A 14302-nucleotide genomic window follows, 5' to 3' on the forward strand; every position below is an offset into this window, starting at 1 on the left:
ATTTTTGTTGTGCGTTTATTTTGTTACTGAACGTAAAGTGCCCAGCACATATTTACATATCATCTAAACGTCACTCTCAGCAGTGTGGGTGGTGTCAGGATGTTCGCTAACAGTATACTGCTGCAAAGGTATTTCCAATTTATTTTTAACCCCAAATGAAGAATGAAAAAATAACTTTGCTGTGAGTATATCGAGGCCTTTACTCTTGTCTGTGCTAGATTTGTATCTGTTATTGTACTTGAGGATTTTAATACATAAAAATACTGCACAATATAATGAATTTATGTCTGTGTTGGAATGTTTCAAACTTATTCAACATGTTCATTTTGCAACTCATTGCATGGGTCATATACTGGATCTTATCTCTAGTATAATTCTGTGTTACTGGTTCTGTCTTTGCTTTCTCTTAACACATACTTTTAAACTTTAGCTTGAGTTTTTCAATATGAAAAAAATGCCCTCCTACCATAAAATCATTTTTGTAAACTCATCGTCTTTTCCTCTTTCCACTCTTTATGATGCAACTTCTGAACTCTAAGCTATGAACGTTAAAAGTCATTGCCTGGAAAGACTGAACATGAAAACTGGACTTGTTGTGCATTCTCTGGTATAAACAGATGTTTTTTCTGTATAGCTTTCACTGCCACACTGTACTCATATCTCTCTTCCACCATTAAGAAGTCTACATGCAGAGCTAAACAAGCTCCCTAACCCTCCACAACATGCCATCTCTGGCTCTGGTGAGCTCGCTTCCGTCAGTTTTACTCAGACAAACTTAAGTCAATCACTGATATTATTGCCAAAGATTGGCAGCTCACTCAAAATATTCTCTCTCTGCTTTCATCTTAACTGCTCCTGCTATAACTGATCTTATTATGAAGCTCCTCTGACACATGGTGTTCCTCAGGGTTCAGTTTTTGGTCCATTACTCTTTATCATCTACATGCATCCTCTTGGTGAGATCATACATATCCATATAAGTTTTGACTTATACTCATTTTCTATGTTATTCTGTATGTACAATGTTATAAAATGTAATATATTGTACTTACTGCATGTATTGGGGATATCACACACTGAATCTTCTTAAATTTGAATATTGCTGATTGGCTCTGCTACACCAGACAAAAGAATGGACCTGTGCTTTGAGATCGATGGGGTTCATGTCAAATCCTCCTCCGCAGTTCTCAAATCAAACAAGCGCTCTGCTTGCATCACTCCCATCTGTGTGATCTTCACTAAGATACTCCTAACATTTAAGGCTTTAAATGGTCTTGCCCCATCCTAAGTGTCTGACTTGCTTCACCCATATCTGCCCACTCGGTCTCTTAGATTGTCTGAACTTGGCCTTTTGTCCATTCCTAGATCTCAACTGTCTACTACAGGTGAAAGATCATTTTATGTTTCTGCCCCTACGCTTTGGGACTCACTACCCCTTACTCTTCTAAACATCCTCGGTCTACTTTCATTACCAGTTAAAAACATCATTTGCAATGTATTTTTGATGATTTGCACTTGGTGTGTTGTATTGTGTACTGATTCTTTGTTTTCCTTGAAATGCACTTTTTGTAAGACTACCTTGAGCCTTGGAAAGGCACTGTATAAATGCAAATATCTTATGTGACTTAAGTTTCCAAATACTTTTTGGGGCCACTGTTGTTCAAAAGAAAAGCTGATGAAGAGTGAAAACACAGCTTCTGCTGCCTGAGTCGTGACTGCGTACTTGCGGTTGCGTTCTTTCACCACCATGCGGGTCATACTCTGGATGCATTGGGCTCTGTAGTTCTCGTAGTGGGTTTCCCGGGTCACATCCTTCAGATCTTGCATGTGTGTTCGTACCAACATGTTCCTCAACTTCACGAAGTCACAGTGTGCTGGGTTCTCCACTGTCCAACAAACACACACAAACACACAGTACATATCCAGTCTATTAAATGATCATAAAATAATTTTGTAACCCCTTTACTGACATAGTGGGAAACTTTTTTGAAGCGTGTTTGTTTATGAATCAGGACCATACCTTCTACAATTCCCCAAGGGTACAGACGTCCTCGAACCCTCTTGCCTTTCGCTTCCACTACTGTGTTACTGCCGATCACAGCGAAGGGAATGCTGTCCTAAAGGAGGAGAACAAGCAAACTAATAATCTCAACAGAAATAGAGGTGCCACTACCCACAAATGGTACAAAATGGGCCTGAAAAGAAGCCTTTTAGACATAAGAGCTATGTTATTACCTATTCATTGTATTTAACCAATGTAAATTGGTTGAAGACTTAGCCTCAATTCAGACTGGGAACAAACTGGGATCCAGTGCAGTTACAAGACACTGGCCACTAAACAGAAGCAAATGAAGCTACGCTTTGACAGACAGAGAAGTAGTCAGAGTTTCCAAGTGGGCGACTCAGTATTACTGGCAGTGACTATTTCTGCATTGCAAGCACGGTGTACTAAGCCTTATTCAGTGGAACAAAAACTGAGTGAAACCAAATATATTAATAGTACCCTGGATCGCTATGTCAAAATGCTTAAGTTGAAAGAGCGGGTGAAAGCAAAGCATGTCTAAAACAGCTGCTGTTTCAGTTGTGCTAAAGTTTTCTGCTGTAAAATCTGAAGTTGACGGCTGCGTTGGCCGTGATGGAGTAACAGAATCCAGAATACCAGTGGTTATCTTACTACATATCTATATCTTAGAGACATACAATATCTAACACTTTGCAGCCTTTGTATTGTAAATAGGAAAAAAAAATATTTTGGATAACTGTCAGTGGAGAATCATGTTTTTTTTTCTGTCTATAACTGCAGAGACTAACAAGACCACGCTAACCAGCCAAACTCCTTGACCCACTTGTCAAGTTTTTATTAGGGGTTGTGCACAAAATCTGGGTATCACATTTCTGGTAATTAAAACGAGTCCCACTGTTTATTAATTGTCTTTAACTACTATGTATTAACATTTAAATTAAGCATTTGATACAATGCACTTATTGTTCAGCTGATGTTCATCTGTTTTTTTTTTTTTTTATATATAGCCAACTTATTTTCGTCATCAGTCATCAAGGTGGATTAACACTGGCCACAGCCACAAAGATACACCTTTAATTTCACCAAGATGATTGCTCTAAAAAAAACAAACAAACAAAACAACCCACTGTCACCATGTTTCAGGCCATTTCAAGTTTGATTTTGATGTGATCATATCCAATCATAGCATGATGGAGGCATTGCCTCCTCTCATGTGACTTTCCCCCATTCATTCTCAATAACCCACCGCATGCTTTAGGGGGTCTGTTATAAGTCAATGGGTTCAGGGGAGGCAAGCCTTCGCTGTAACTTTACCAGTGGGTGTCGCTGTTGGACAGTGTTACTTTACAAAATTTGTGTTGTTTTATTTTTGTAAAATGGAATATTTTCTCATCCAATTATTTGAGGAGGCACTGCCTCCCTTGTCTCATCAGAGGAAATGCCCCAGATTGACGCTACCCTTACCTCTTAACCTACCCTTAAACCAAACCATACCACCAAACCTGTCCCTAACCTTACCTGTATCCACCTCAATAGCAGCACAAGTGCTTTGCAATTGAACACAATTGCATGTAAGTACACAGTAGTTAAACACACCTAATATAAAGTGGGACCACATTTTTCTCTACTACAAATATCTCACAAAACACAAATCTTTCTTTCATTGGCTCAGGACACGATATGTGAATAAAATCTCTGAACCTTGAGCTCTTGGTCTTGCTGTTTGAAGTCCTCATCCTCATCTGAATCACAATCTGGAAACTGGTAGATCTTTATTCCGTATTGTTCGATCTCCTCTCGAATCTGCTTGAGCACAAAGGGTTTGAAACTGAAATAAGCTCATGGTACTTACACAAACAACACGCAATGGGTTTTGACAGCTCGAGCACTTGCCTTGATTTTCTTTTTCTTGACCTCCATTGGTGTGAGTGTGTCAGCTTTAGCTAGTACAGGAACAATGTTGACCTTCTCATGAAGAGCCTTCATAAACTCCACGTCCAGAGGCCTTAAACTGATGCAAACACACAGTGACGGTAATCACCACACACAACGGCACAAACTAGAGGTTTGCCAGCAATTTATTGTTAGCTGTTTGATTTCTGTCATTGGTGCTAGACTAACTGTGTTTTTATGGTGGTGGTAGTAGGTGAAATGACAATAACAACAAGAAGAACTTGTTGACTTGGTTTGCTTTCCTGTCACAATCAGACATGACCAGCAGAGGGCATAGATGCATTGTGGGAGCTGGTTACATTTTAACTGGCATATCTCTCACTGAGATGGATCACTTACTGTGTCGCATCGCATGACTGACATTAAAGTAGGACTGTTTTTTTTTTTTCTTCGTCCAGTAATAAACAAACAAAAAACGCCTATATACTGTATGACTCTAATCGTCATGATTCTGGAACTAGTATTTCAGACAAATATCAAACAGTTGATCTTGTTGCTCTTCAAATAGAAAAGAATATGGATACAAACGCATGGAGCAAAAATAAGTGATGTAAAAAATGCATTTGGACTAAATGAAGATGCATGTATGTCACATTAAAGTGAGTGAAATATGCATTATCAGATTACTTAAGTCTTGGACTTTACAGTACACATACTATCATACTATAGAGATGATCCCTCTTTAGCTGACAGATCAGCCCTTATGGAGTTTGAATACCAGCTCCAAGCCTTGATCTTCAACCACTACACCACACCACCATAAGAAGTCAGATAGGTCAGATCAGATCTGTGTTTATAACGCTGATGACGCACATACCCGTGACCGAAGGGTGAAATGAAGTAGAGACAGCAGTGCACTCGGTTATCCTGAATGTTCTTGCGGTTCAGTCCGCTCTCATCTCTGAAGTACTGCTCAAACTGTTGGTCTATGTAGTCTGCCACTGACTTCCAGCTGAAAACACACAGATACAGCACTGATAATCAACCTCACCAGACCTCTGAAGAACATACCTGTGTCATATTTCACTACAAAATCAAAAGATGAATGAAATACTTTGTCAGCATCAAGTATTTATACATCATGATAGTATTGGTGTACTGCCTTATAGAGCATTTTATTTAAAAGTAATGTGAATCTCATGAGATTAGCATGCATCATGTGACTGTATGTAGAATTAGAAACCCTAAAGCCTTTATGTACCATTCAGTGTTATTGACAGCATCCCCGAATCCTGGTGTGTCCACGATAGTGAGCTTCAGTTTGACGCCCTTCTCCTCAATGTCCACTGTGTGTTTGGTGATCTCCACTGTCTGAGTGATCCTCTCTACCAACAACACAGCCATCAGAACATGAACAGCAACATTCACAGCAAACAACCGCGAGAGATGAACTCACCTTCAGCATTGAGCAGTTTTCGGTCTTTGTAGAGATCTGTAAGGAACAGACTGTTGACCAGAGTGGACTTCCCTAAACCTGACTCTCCTGTGAGGAACAAAAACTTCATCATCAGTGACACCATTGATATTAAAGGAGCTGTTCACCCAAAAATTACAATTTTGTCTCGCATCATCGTGCTCGATTATGGCAAAAATCATAACCACGATTGTTTTTGATCAATATTGGAATCACGATTATTTAACATTATTATAAGTGGGTGATACAATCAAAGTCTTATTTCACGATATGAGGCATTTTAAATATCAGTGAAATTTCACAATTAGCGACACATCAGCAAAAACTAATACTAGGTTAACTAATGTAAAAAAAAAGTCCTCAAAATAATTACAGAAGACAAGTAAACAGTCAGCAATACAATAAGAATAAAGAAACTAATTACAAACAAACAAAAATAAATAAATAAATAAATACAACAGACCGAAAATTAAATTAAATTAACCATGTTTTTCAGGAAGATGTACTAACAGTGGTATTAATAATCCTATAAAAAAAAGCAAAAAGAAGAAAAAAAAACAAATGTAAAATAACACTACATAGTCTTACTGTACACATTAAAGGTGCCCTAGAATGCTTTTTCACAAGATGTAATATAAGTCTAAGGTGTTCACTGAATGTGTCTGTGAAGTTTCAGCTCAAAATACCCCATAGATTTTTTTAAATTAATTTTTTAACTGCCTATTTTGGGGCATCATTAAATATGCGCAGATTCAGGCTGCTTCCCCTTTAAATCCTCGTGCTCCCCGCCCCAGAGCTCACGACTCTAATACATTGCATAAAGTCCACACAGCTAATATAACCCTCAAAATGGATCTTTACAAAGTGTTCGTCATGCAGACTGCATGCATGCATCAGATCATGTGAGTATAGTATTTATTTGGATGTTTACATTTGATTCTGAATGAGTTTGATAGCGCTCTGTGGCTAAAGCTAACATTACACACTGTTGGAGAGATTTATAAAGAATGAAGTTGTGTTTATGAATTATACAGACTGCAAGTGTTTAAAAATGAAAATAGCTACGACTCTTGTCTCCGTGAATACAGTAAGAAACGATGGTAACTTTAACCACATTTAACAGTACATTAGCAACATGCTAATGAAACATTTAGAAAGACAATTTACAAATATCAGTAAAAATATCATGTTATCATGGATCATGTCAGTTATTATTGCTCCATCTGACATTTTTCACTGTTGTTCCTGCTTGCTTACCTAGTCTGATGATTCAGCTGTGCACAGATCCAGACATTAATACTGGCTGCCCTTGTCTAATGCCTTGAACATGAGCTGGCATATGCAAATATTGGGGGTGTACATATTAATGATCCCAACTGTTACGTAACAGTGGGTGTTATGTTGAGATTCGCCTGTTCTTCGGAGGTCTTTTAAACAAATGAGATTTATATAAGAAGGAGGAAACAATGGAGTTTGAAACTCACTGTATGTCTTTTCCATGTACTGAACTCGTGTTATTTAACTATGCCAAGGTAAATTCAATTTTCAATTCTATGGCACCTTTAAATATAAATTAATCCTTATTACACTTTAAGTTATTCAGTCAAGTCATCAGTGAGTGATTTTCCTGTGTCATTTGTTGTCTGATTATCATTAATGACAGACTGCAGCAGGTATATTAGGCTGCTGTCACTTTAAGAGCTGCACAGATCCAATATACTGTTACACAAATGTTTTCTTTCTCAACTGTATATGTTTACTTAAGACATATCCAACTGTGTATACATGAATACTCTCCAAAAAGGCATTTTCTTATCAGAAGCCCATTTGCTTATCTGCGTTTGACTCCAACTTGGATCCGCCTGGAGAACAGTATCTCTTTTGCTGCTTAATGCGCATTTAATAACACTGTTTAATATCAAACAAGTCCCACAGTTTAGAAATGTTGAGAGAAATGAAGGTCAGAGGTGTTGTGTGCACTGTATGAACATGATGTTATTGTAGTTCTAGACTAAATGTGAACATGCATTTATTCATCTCACAAAAACATTCAGTATTCCTCAAAATGAATAAAAACAGTGAAATGCAATCTCAGAATTGTATGCAAACCTGTAATAATTAACTATATTAAATTACACAAATATACTTTATGTATTTAATCTCACTTTATAAACCAATGTCTTTGCTGCTGACCTTCAATGATCTAATTCACCCATACTAATAAGCAGAAATGACTTTAGATTAGATTTAGAAATAAGTGTGTTGAACTTTCTCCTGTATCCCATTCTTCTTTGGTCCAGAATCACAGCACAGCTGAAAGAATTGTTTGGGGTTCCCCCCTTTACTGTACAGGTGTAAATATGCATTTCCTTGCAATTTCAGTAGGTGGAAAAGAGCAGCATGAACTGTTTCTGAACAACATGATGGTTCACTAAATTATGAGTGAACTAAACCTTTAATATAAAGAAAAGGAGAACACACTATTTTTACACAGTTTGTTTTGAAGTTAATTACCACAGTTGTGATGTTGAAATTACCTGCTACCATTAAAGTGAAGTCAAAGCCCTTCTTCACAGATTTGCGGTGAACCTGATTTGGCAAAGTAGCAAATCCCACATATTCCTTGTCCTGGTCCTACCAAGAAATAACAAAGAAAGAGAGAGACAGAGGGATAAAATGATGAAGAAAATTAAAATCACTGAGCAGATATGACAAATGTAATATATGTATGTATATAAATATATATAAATGAAACATTCAAATAACAACAACAACAAAAAAAACAATAATAAAACCCACTAATAAATGAACAAATATATAGTGGATATCATAGAAAAATAAATATAAAATAATACAAATCAAAAGTCTAAAAACTTCAAGTTCATAAGAGCAATGACCCAAGAAACAACAATGAAACATATTTTCTCAAAATTGAATCAGCATAGTGAAACGTCAGCGTTCAGTTTGTAGGCGATATCTCTTATTATCATAAGAGCTAGCAGGAGCTGACAGACATTTTGAGAGTTTCTCTCTGGGAGGCAAACCACACGTGCCAGGTTTTAGCTTGAACTGAATTAGGAAAGATGTGGGGTGGAGTGTCATAAACCCAAAAAGGGCTTTACGCCTTTAATTATCATCTTTTACAAACATGCTCTAGACCGCCAACAGGATCTACTTAAAAACATGCCATTAAAATGTATATCCATCCTCCCAACAAGGAAGTGACAGATGAAACAATCTCAAGAATGAAAATATGATTCCAATTCAGAACAAAAAACTATGAGAGGTAACCGTTCTTAGACACCCAATTGGTCTACTGAGATCCCTCACAAAACAGCCCTGTAGTGTGATATAGTAATGTCATAGTACTTTGATATGTACCATGGTACTGAAGGATTACCATTCCTGAAAACTTCAAAGAATACCATGGTACATCCCAACATGTGATTCTCATGGTTGTTGGGAGTGATGTTGCAAGGTGTTTGTGCACGAACGCTCCTGACGTAAATCAGACCCTTTCTACCCCGACGTTCATTACCTCAACAGATTCATAGGGGTCAAAGCGACCCCAGGGACTTTTAGGCCTGGATGGGCTGATGGGAGACGGCAGGCTAAAGTCCACATGGCCCCGCTGAGCCCCGTGCTCTAACTCTCCGGGGCCCCTGGGTGCCGCCGCGGGCCTCAGGAAGGTAGGTGTTCCTGGGGTGTGAGGCCTGCTGTGAGCCTCACCCTCACTATCGGCCTTATGGGGCCCGGGGTGGGCGAACGGGTGGCCCTCTCTGGGTGGGTGATGTCCCATGATGTGCTCCAGCTCCGAGTCCTCCGAGTCTTCCTTAGGGAAGTGCTGAGGTCAGGAGGGGATCGGGCAAGTTAGGGGTCGGGCCAGAACATATGGGCAGGTGCAGAAGCGGTTTAATATGGGAAGTTAAGGTCATGGAGAAGAGAAGCAAAAAGAGAATAGACCATTTAGTGGTTAGGTACAAAACACTGTGCAAGCCCTTGCAAAATATTACCATGGTAAATACCCATTTACAATAGCAGTAACCCAGTAAATGAAATCTCCTTCAGTGAAGCGTTTTGGCAGAAACTAAGGTTACCATGGTAAAAGTTTGACAAGGCTTTAAGAATACAAGAAAAGCACATTAGTAGTAAAAGGAGTGATCCTGAGGAAGAGCGCACGTGTCTACATCACTGCTGTTAGTGTCCACACAAGACGAGTGACATCAGACACAACACAGATGACACTGATACTCCCTGCACAAGAGCTGCTGGATTGATAACAATGACAGAATCAATGCAGTTGTGAACGGAAAGAGTAAAGATTCCTGCTCCACAAACCCCTATAGAGGAGTCTTTCCACAGCAGATTGACGAGACACACGACACATTCAACACATCAGCCGTGCTGCAAAGGGCAATGATTAGTTTATGTTCTTTAATGAGCTTCTGACAAGCAAACTTAATGAGTACAATGCTAATAAACCCTCAAACATCACTGACAACCATATTTAACTGCATTGCTGTCATTAAACTCGAACAATGACCTAGTTGTCTTGGGAAACCTTTTCAGAGAAGGCCATGATGCAAAACTAAAGGTTGCACGTGACAGTTGGGCAACGTGACCCTCTCAGGTTTCCACTGTTCTGAGACCTTTCCAGATAAATAATGCAGTGCGGTGCAGTGAATCCGTGTTTGAGGTGCAGGCATGATCTTGTACACTGGAAAAGTGAATAATCATGGTCATATGGTCAGTCTGTTGCCACAACCTGGAAGACACAAACTCTGAAATGAGCAGATGTCCTATACGAGCCCTGCCTGCTGTTCATCTCTTCACATTGAATTTCCATCCTTTCTCCAAATCACTTGTCCTACATAGGGTCACAGGGATGCTGGAGCGAAACATGCTAGACAGTTCATTTCAGTTCAAAATGTTTTCATTTTTTTAAATGCAACAAGACTCTTTGACTAGCAGACTGGATATTCAAAGGTATTCCACTGGTTAACTTGGAATAAATATATCGCTATTTGCTATTGCGGTGTAACCTTTATTACATGAACTTTAACTGGCACTACAGAAATGCATTTGCGATTGGCTTAAATAGCTATTTGAAAGCGAAAGTGACATTTGAAGGCAACTCATCATTTGTCATCTGCATTTAACTCATTCAAGTTAGTGCACACACACTGCGAACTGTGGACACACACACACGGAGCAATGGGCAGCCATTTTTGCTCTGGTGCCAGAAGAGCGATTGGGGGTTATGGGCCTTACTCAAGGACCTGCAACCTTCAGGTTACCAGTCTGACTCTCTAACCATTAGGCCACGACTGCCCCCGACCGCCCTGATCATTTAACATAATTTCTGTCCTAGGTGATATCACTCGAAAGGGCTAGCTCGATTACTAAAAAAGGAGCGTTTCTGACCGAGCAATATTTTGGAAAAAACACTAGACCATTCACAGCATTTGATAGCAATCATAAGCATTATCCTGGTGTGTATGGCTCTGTTTGGCAAACAGGTACGCTATGTATAATGGGCGTCCATATGGGTTTTGCACAAAAGATGAATATGACGGCACATGCTAGTGGATGAGTTGAATCAACTCCACAGCAACTACATCAATTTATCCACTAACCATTCAGAAACGTCTAAAAGTTGTAACTTCTTCCTGAGTCTCTCCATCAGTGTCGACTCCGCTTTGAACAATGTAAGGCTGAACACTTTCCTCATTTTGGCTGCGTGAGATTCTCCAGCTTTGTTGTTGTTGAGCTGTTAAAGCTCCGCCCTCTTCTGGAAAGGGGGCGGGAGCAGCTGCTCATTTGCATTTAAAGGGACACACACAAAAATGGCGTGTTTTTGCTCACACCCGAATAGGGGCAAATTTGACAAGCTATAATAAATGATCTGTGGGGTATTTTGAGCTGAAACTTCACACACACATTCTGGAGACACCAGAGACTTATATTACATCTCGTGAAAAGGGCATTATAGGTTTCTTTTAGGAACAATATACGTTGATAAATCGTTAACAATAAGAAGGTAAGAAACTAAGAAAGTAAGGTCAATTTCAAGTTGACTTTAACAAATAGTTAAAGTAAATATGCTTGCAGAAGAATGGTCCACATTTAAGGGCAGTCAGTGGGACAGTATCCTAAGAGGTCAGAGGTCAAACTGACCCAATAAAGTGGGAGGAAGGGAGGGAGGTGCACCAGTACCTTTTCCACTTCATGCATCCTGGGCTCAGGTGACGTTGGCACAGAGTCCTGCTCATCTGATGCCGAGTCGACCTCACGGTCACTGTCCTCCATCGCTACTGGGGCTACTGTACACTCTGCCATCTCCAACCACAAGAGACAGGGAGGAGAGGAGAGGAGGAGCACGGCGGGTACAGACCGAGAGCGAGGGAGGAGGAGGGATGTTACATGGCAGTAATGTTTGGTGGAAAGGATGGTGAAGGGATGAGAGAAAAAGAAAAAGATGAATGATTACATTAATGCAACAGGTCTTGATGTAGCCAATGGACATAAAAGCAGAAGATGCCTGTGCACAGCACAGCTGGCCACTGGAGATACTCTCTGGATCATCAAGTATAGATGTAGCATTTTGTAGTAAAAATGAAGTCAAAAAGCACCACATGATGCTATCAGAATGCTATCACATTCAACTTTGTTGGTGAACAGAATTTGTGAGCACACATCTAACCAAATGTTTTTGGGCAGCAATGAAACAACTGAATGTCAAATGTCTAATGCTCACACTTAATTCTGAGGAAACCCAATTCAAGAATTCAAGTTGAACAGTAAACAGAAACAGATTTTTAATGAAAAAGGGGGCCTAAACATAAAAATAATGTCACAGGCCCTGTGAATTTTAGTGATGAAAATGATTATTAGTAATTTTTTTTTTGTTAAATTATGATGAACATCACAGTCCGATGGCTTTAATCTTCTAATTAAAGAGGCGGGACTAGAGATTATAAACTCAATGTTTTAAGTTATAATAAATAAATCTAGTGATTCATAACTGATGCTAAAACAATAGCAATGGTGATGCTTGACTTGACTAACAGCACTAATGAAGAGTTTCACAGATTAGGCGACGGTGACCTGCTTTCCACCACATGAGAGCTACAGAGATCAATGTTCAATCTCCATCACCATGGGCTTCACTGGCCTATTTCAATCACTGCTCAATACTGAAAGCACGGCCTCCAGAAACAGACTGGACAGTACAGTGCCAAAAAGCTGGCTTCCTGTGAGGTGATGTGATGAAAATGTTGAAATGTCTTCAATGGTAAAGCATTATTCCTCAAGTTTGTCAAGTCAAGATTTCAGCTCAGCCTACTTGGACATACAGTGTCATACAGTTCATATTATTGAGACGGTTATATCATGAGTTATATTACATATCTACGAGGAGCATATCAACAGCAACATCCTCTTATGCAAATCTAAATTAAATCTGTTCTCTGTTTGGTCTGGTGGAAAAAAAACTAAGCAGAATAAGATGTACATCCAAAATAAAATAAAAAGAAGGACAGTGAGCCCAAAAGATAATTCTGATGCCATATTCCACATTCATCCCAACATGCAAACAGAATCTCACCTGAAACGCCTCTGGAAGGATGAAATAATCTAAACTTTTTGCCTTGTCGGAGCCAGCTTCTCATTCCCTTTCCCACTCAAGACCCGGTGGCACACTCATTAGCTCAGGCTTTTATACCCTGACAGCCAGGGACGCAGTGCCCTTCACTGCATCGAGCTGCCCCGCTGCCCCAGGGCACCAATCAGCAGCGGCCTCCACCACAGCGCTATCGACACACCGCACTAAACCTGACCCAGGACACCACTACATTCACATTCACCAGATCCACACGAGGAACAGCTGCTACAGCACACCGCCATCATCTCCATGATTTTCACAATGCTTTATGGGGAATTAATGACTGTTCTGTTGTTGAGAGAACTGCTCAATTAGTGGGGCTCCACAGATCAGTGCAGCACTTTCAGTGAGAAGCAATGGCATTTGGTTTCATTTACATTAAACCTGACACACCCCAGTTTCACAGACAAGGCTTAAGCCTATAGTTCCAGACTAAAATGTATGTTTGAGCTGTTTTAACTGAAATCAACTTGTACTGACAAATCTTAAAATATTTCAGTTCCATAGTTTTGTCTCAAGATGCACATCAGTAATGTTTTTTTCTAAGGCACATTTATAAAAGCTACTTAAACATCCTAATCCTGCTTTAATCTAAGCCCTGTCTGTGAAACCAGGCCCAAGTTTGTAAATGTGAAATGAGTAAATGAGTTAGTTTCTAGAGCAATTGTTGAACTATTCTTTTGATTACTACTGAGTTCAGAGTCTTACTCATTGTGGAAAATGTGGCTGTGGTAAGAGGGCAGCCGTGGGCTTGAGGTAAAGTCAAGTGTGAGATTATAATCGGTATTAAAGTCTTAACAGATCTCAGTCGCAGCAGATAAAGATTTAGAGAGCAAGATTAAGGAATTTCAGAGCATGTCCCAGATCTCACTACTCCCTCTAACTCTATTTCTGGGTCTAAGAAACAAAAGATTCAGATATGGGATTATAGAAGTGCGCTCTCTGTGTATTCTGCTATGAAATTTTAAAAAAGCACTTTAAATTAATATTTAATTCAGTTAAAACACATTTATTTCAAAACATGGTAGCTAGAAATCCATAGTTTACCATAGCAAGGCAATATAAAAAGGATTAGTTCACTTCAGAGTTAAAATTTCCTGATAATCTGCTCACCCCCATGTCATCCAAGATGTTTATTAAAGGTTACAATTAACAACAGAGCCCAAAATATTAAGTTCAGTTCTTTTTTCTTCTTCTTTTTTTTTTTTTTTTAGATATAATAAAAAATAAATAAATAAATAAAGTAAAT

General features: G+C 39.2%; 1 protein-coding gene across 3 annotated transcripts in view; it reads right to left on the reverse strand.

The window, feature by feature from the left end:
- septin4b (septin 4b) overlaps window positions 1-14302 on the reverse strand; it is a 71137-nt gene that overhangs the window by 6514 nt on the left and 50321 nt on the right. For 2 of the 3 annotated variants that reach the window (XM_067366404.1, XM_067366402.1), the window contains exons 2-9: window positions 7928-8024; window positions 5373-5459; window positions 5178-5301; window positions 4794-4928; window positions 3917-4034; window positions 3725-3826; window positions 2021-2117; window positions 1724-1886 (exon numbers count right to left, since the gene is read on the reverse strand). In XM_067366404.1, coding sequence (XP_067222505.1) covers window positions 1724-1886; window positions 2021-2117; window positions 3725-3826; window positions 3917-4034; window positions 4794-4928; window positions 5178-5301; window positions 5373-5459; window positions 7928-7937 — 836 coding nt within the window. In that variant the 5' untranslated portion in view covers window positions 7938-8024. Of the gene's footprint in view, window positions 1-1723; window positions 1887-2020; window positions 2118-3724; window positions 3827-3916; window positions 4035-4793; window positions 4929-5177; window positions 5302-5372; window positions 5460-7927; window positions 8025-8928; window positions 9235-11600; window positions 11730-14302 lie in introns of those variants that run through there. The other variant, XM_067366401.1, reaches the window with a different exon arrangement.

The sequence above is a fragment of the Chanodichthys erythropterus genome, chromosome 17 (genome assembly GCF_024489055.1).
Source record: "Chanodichthys erythropterus isolate Z2021 chromosome 17, ASM2448905v1, whole genome shotgun sequence".
Classification (NCBI taxonomy): domain Eukaryota; kingdom Metazoa; phylum Chordata; class Actinopteri; order Cypriniformes; family Xenocyprididae; genus Chanodichthys; species Chanodichthys erythropterus.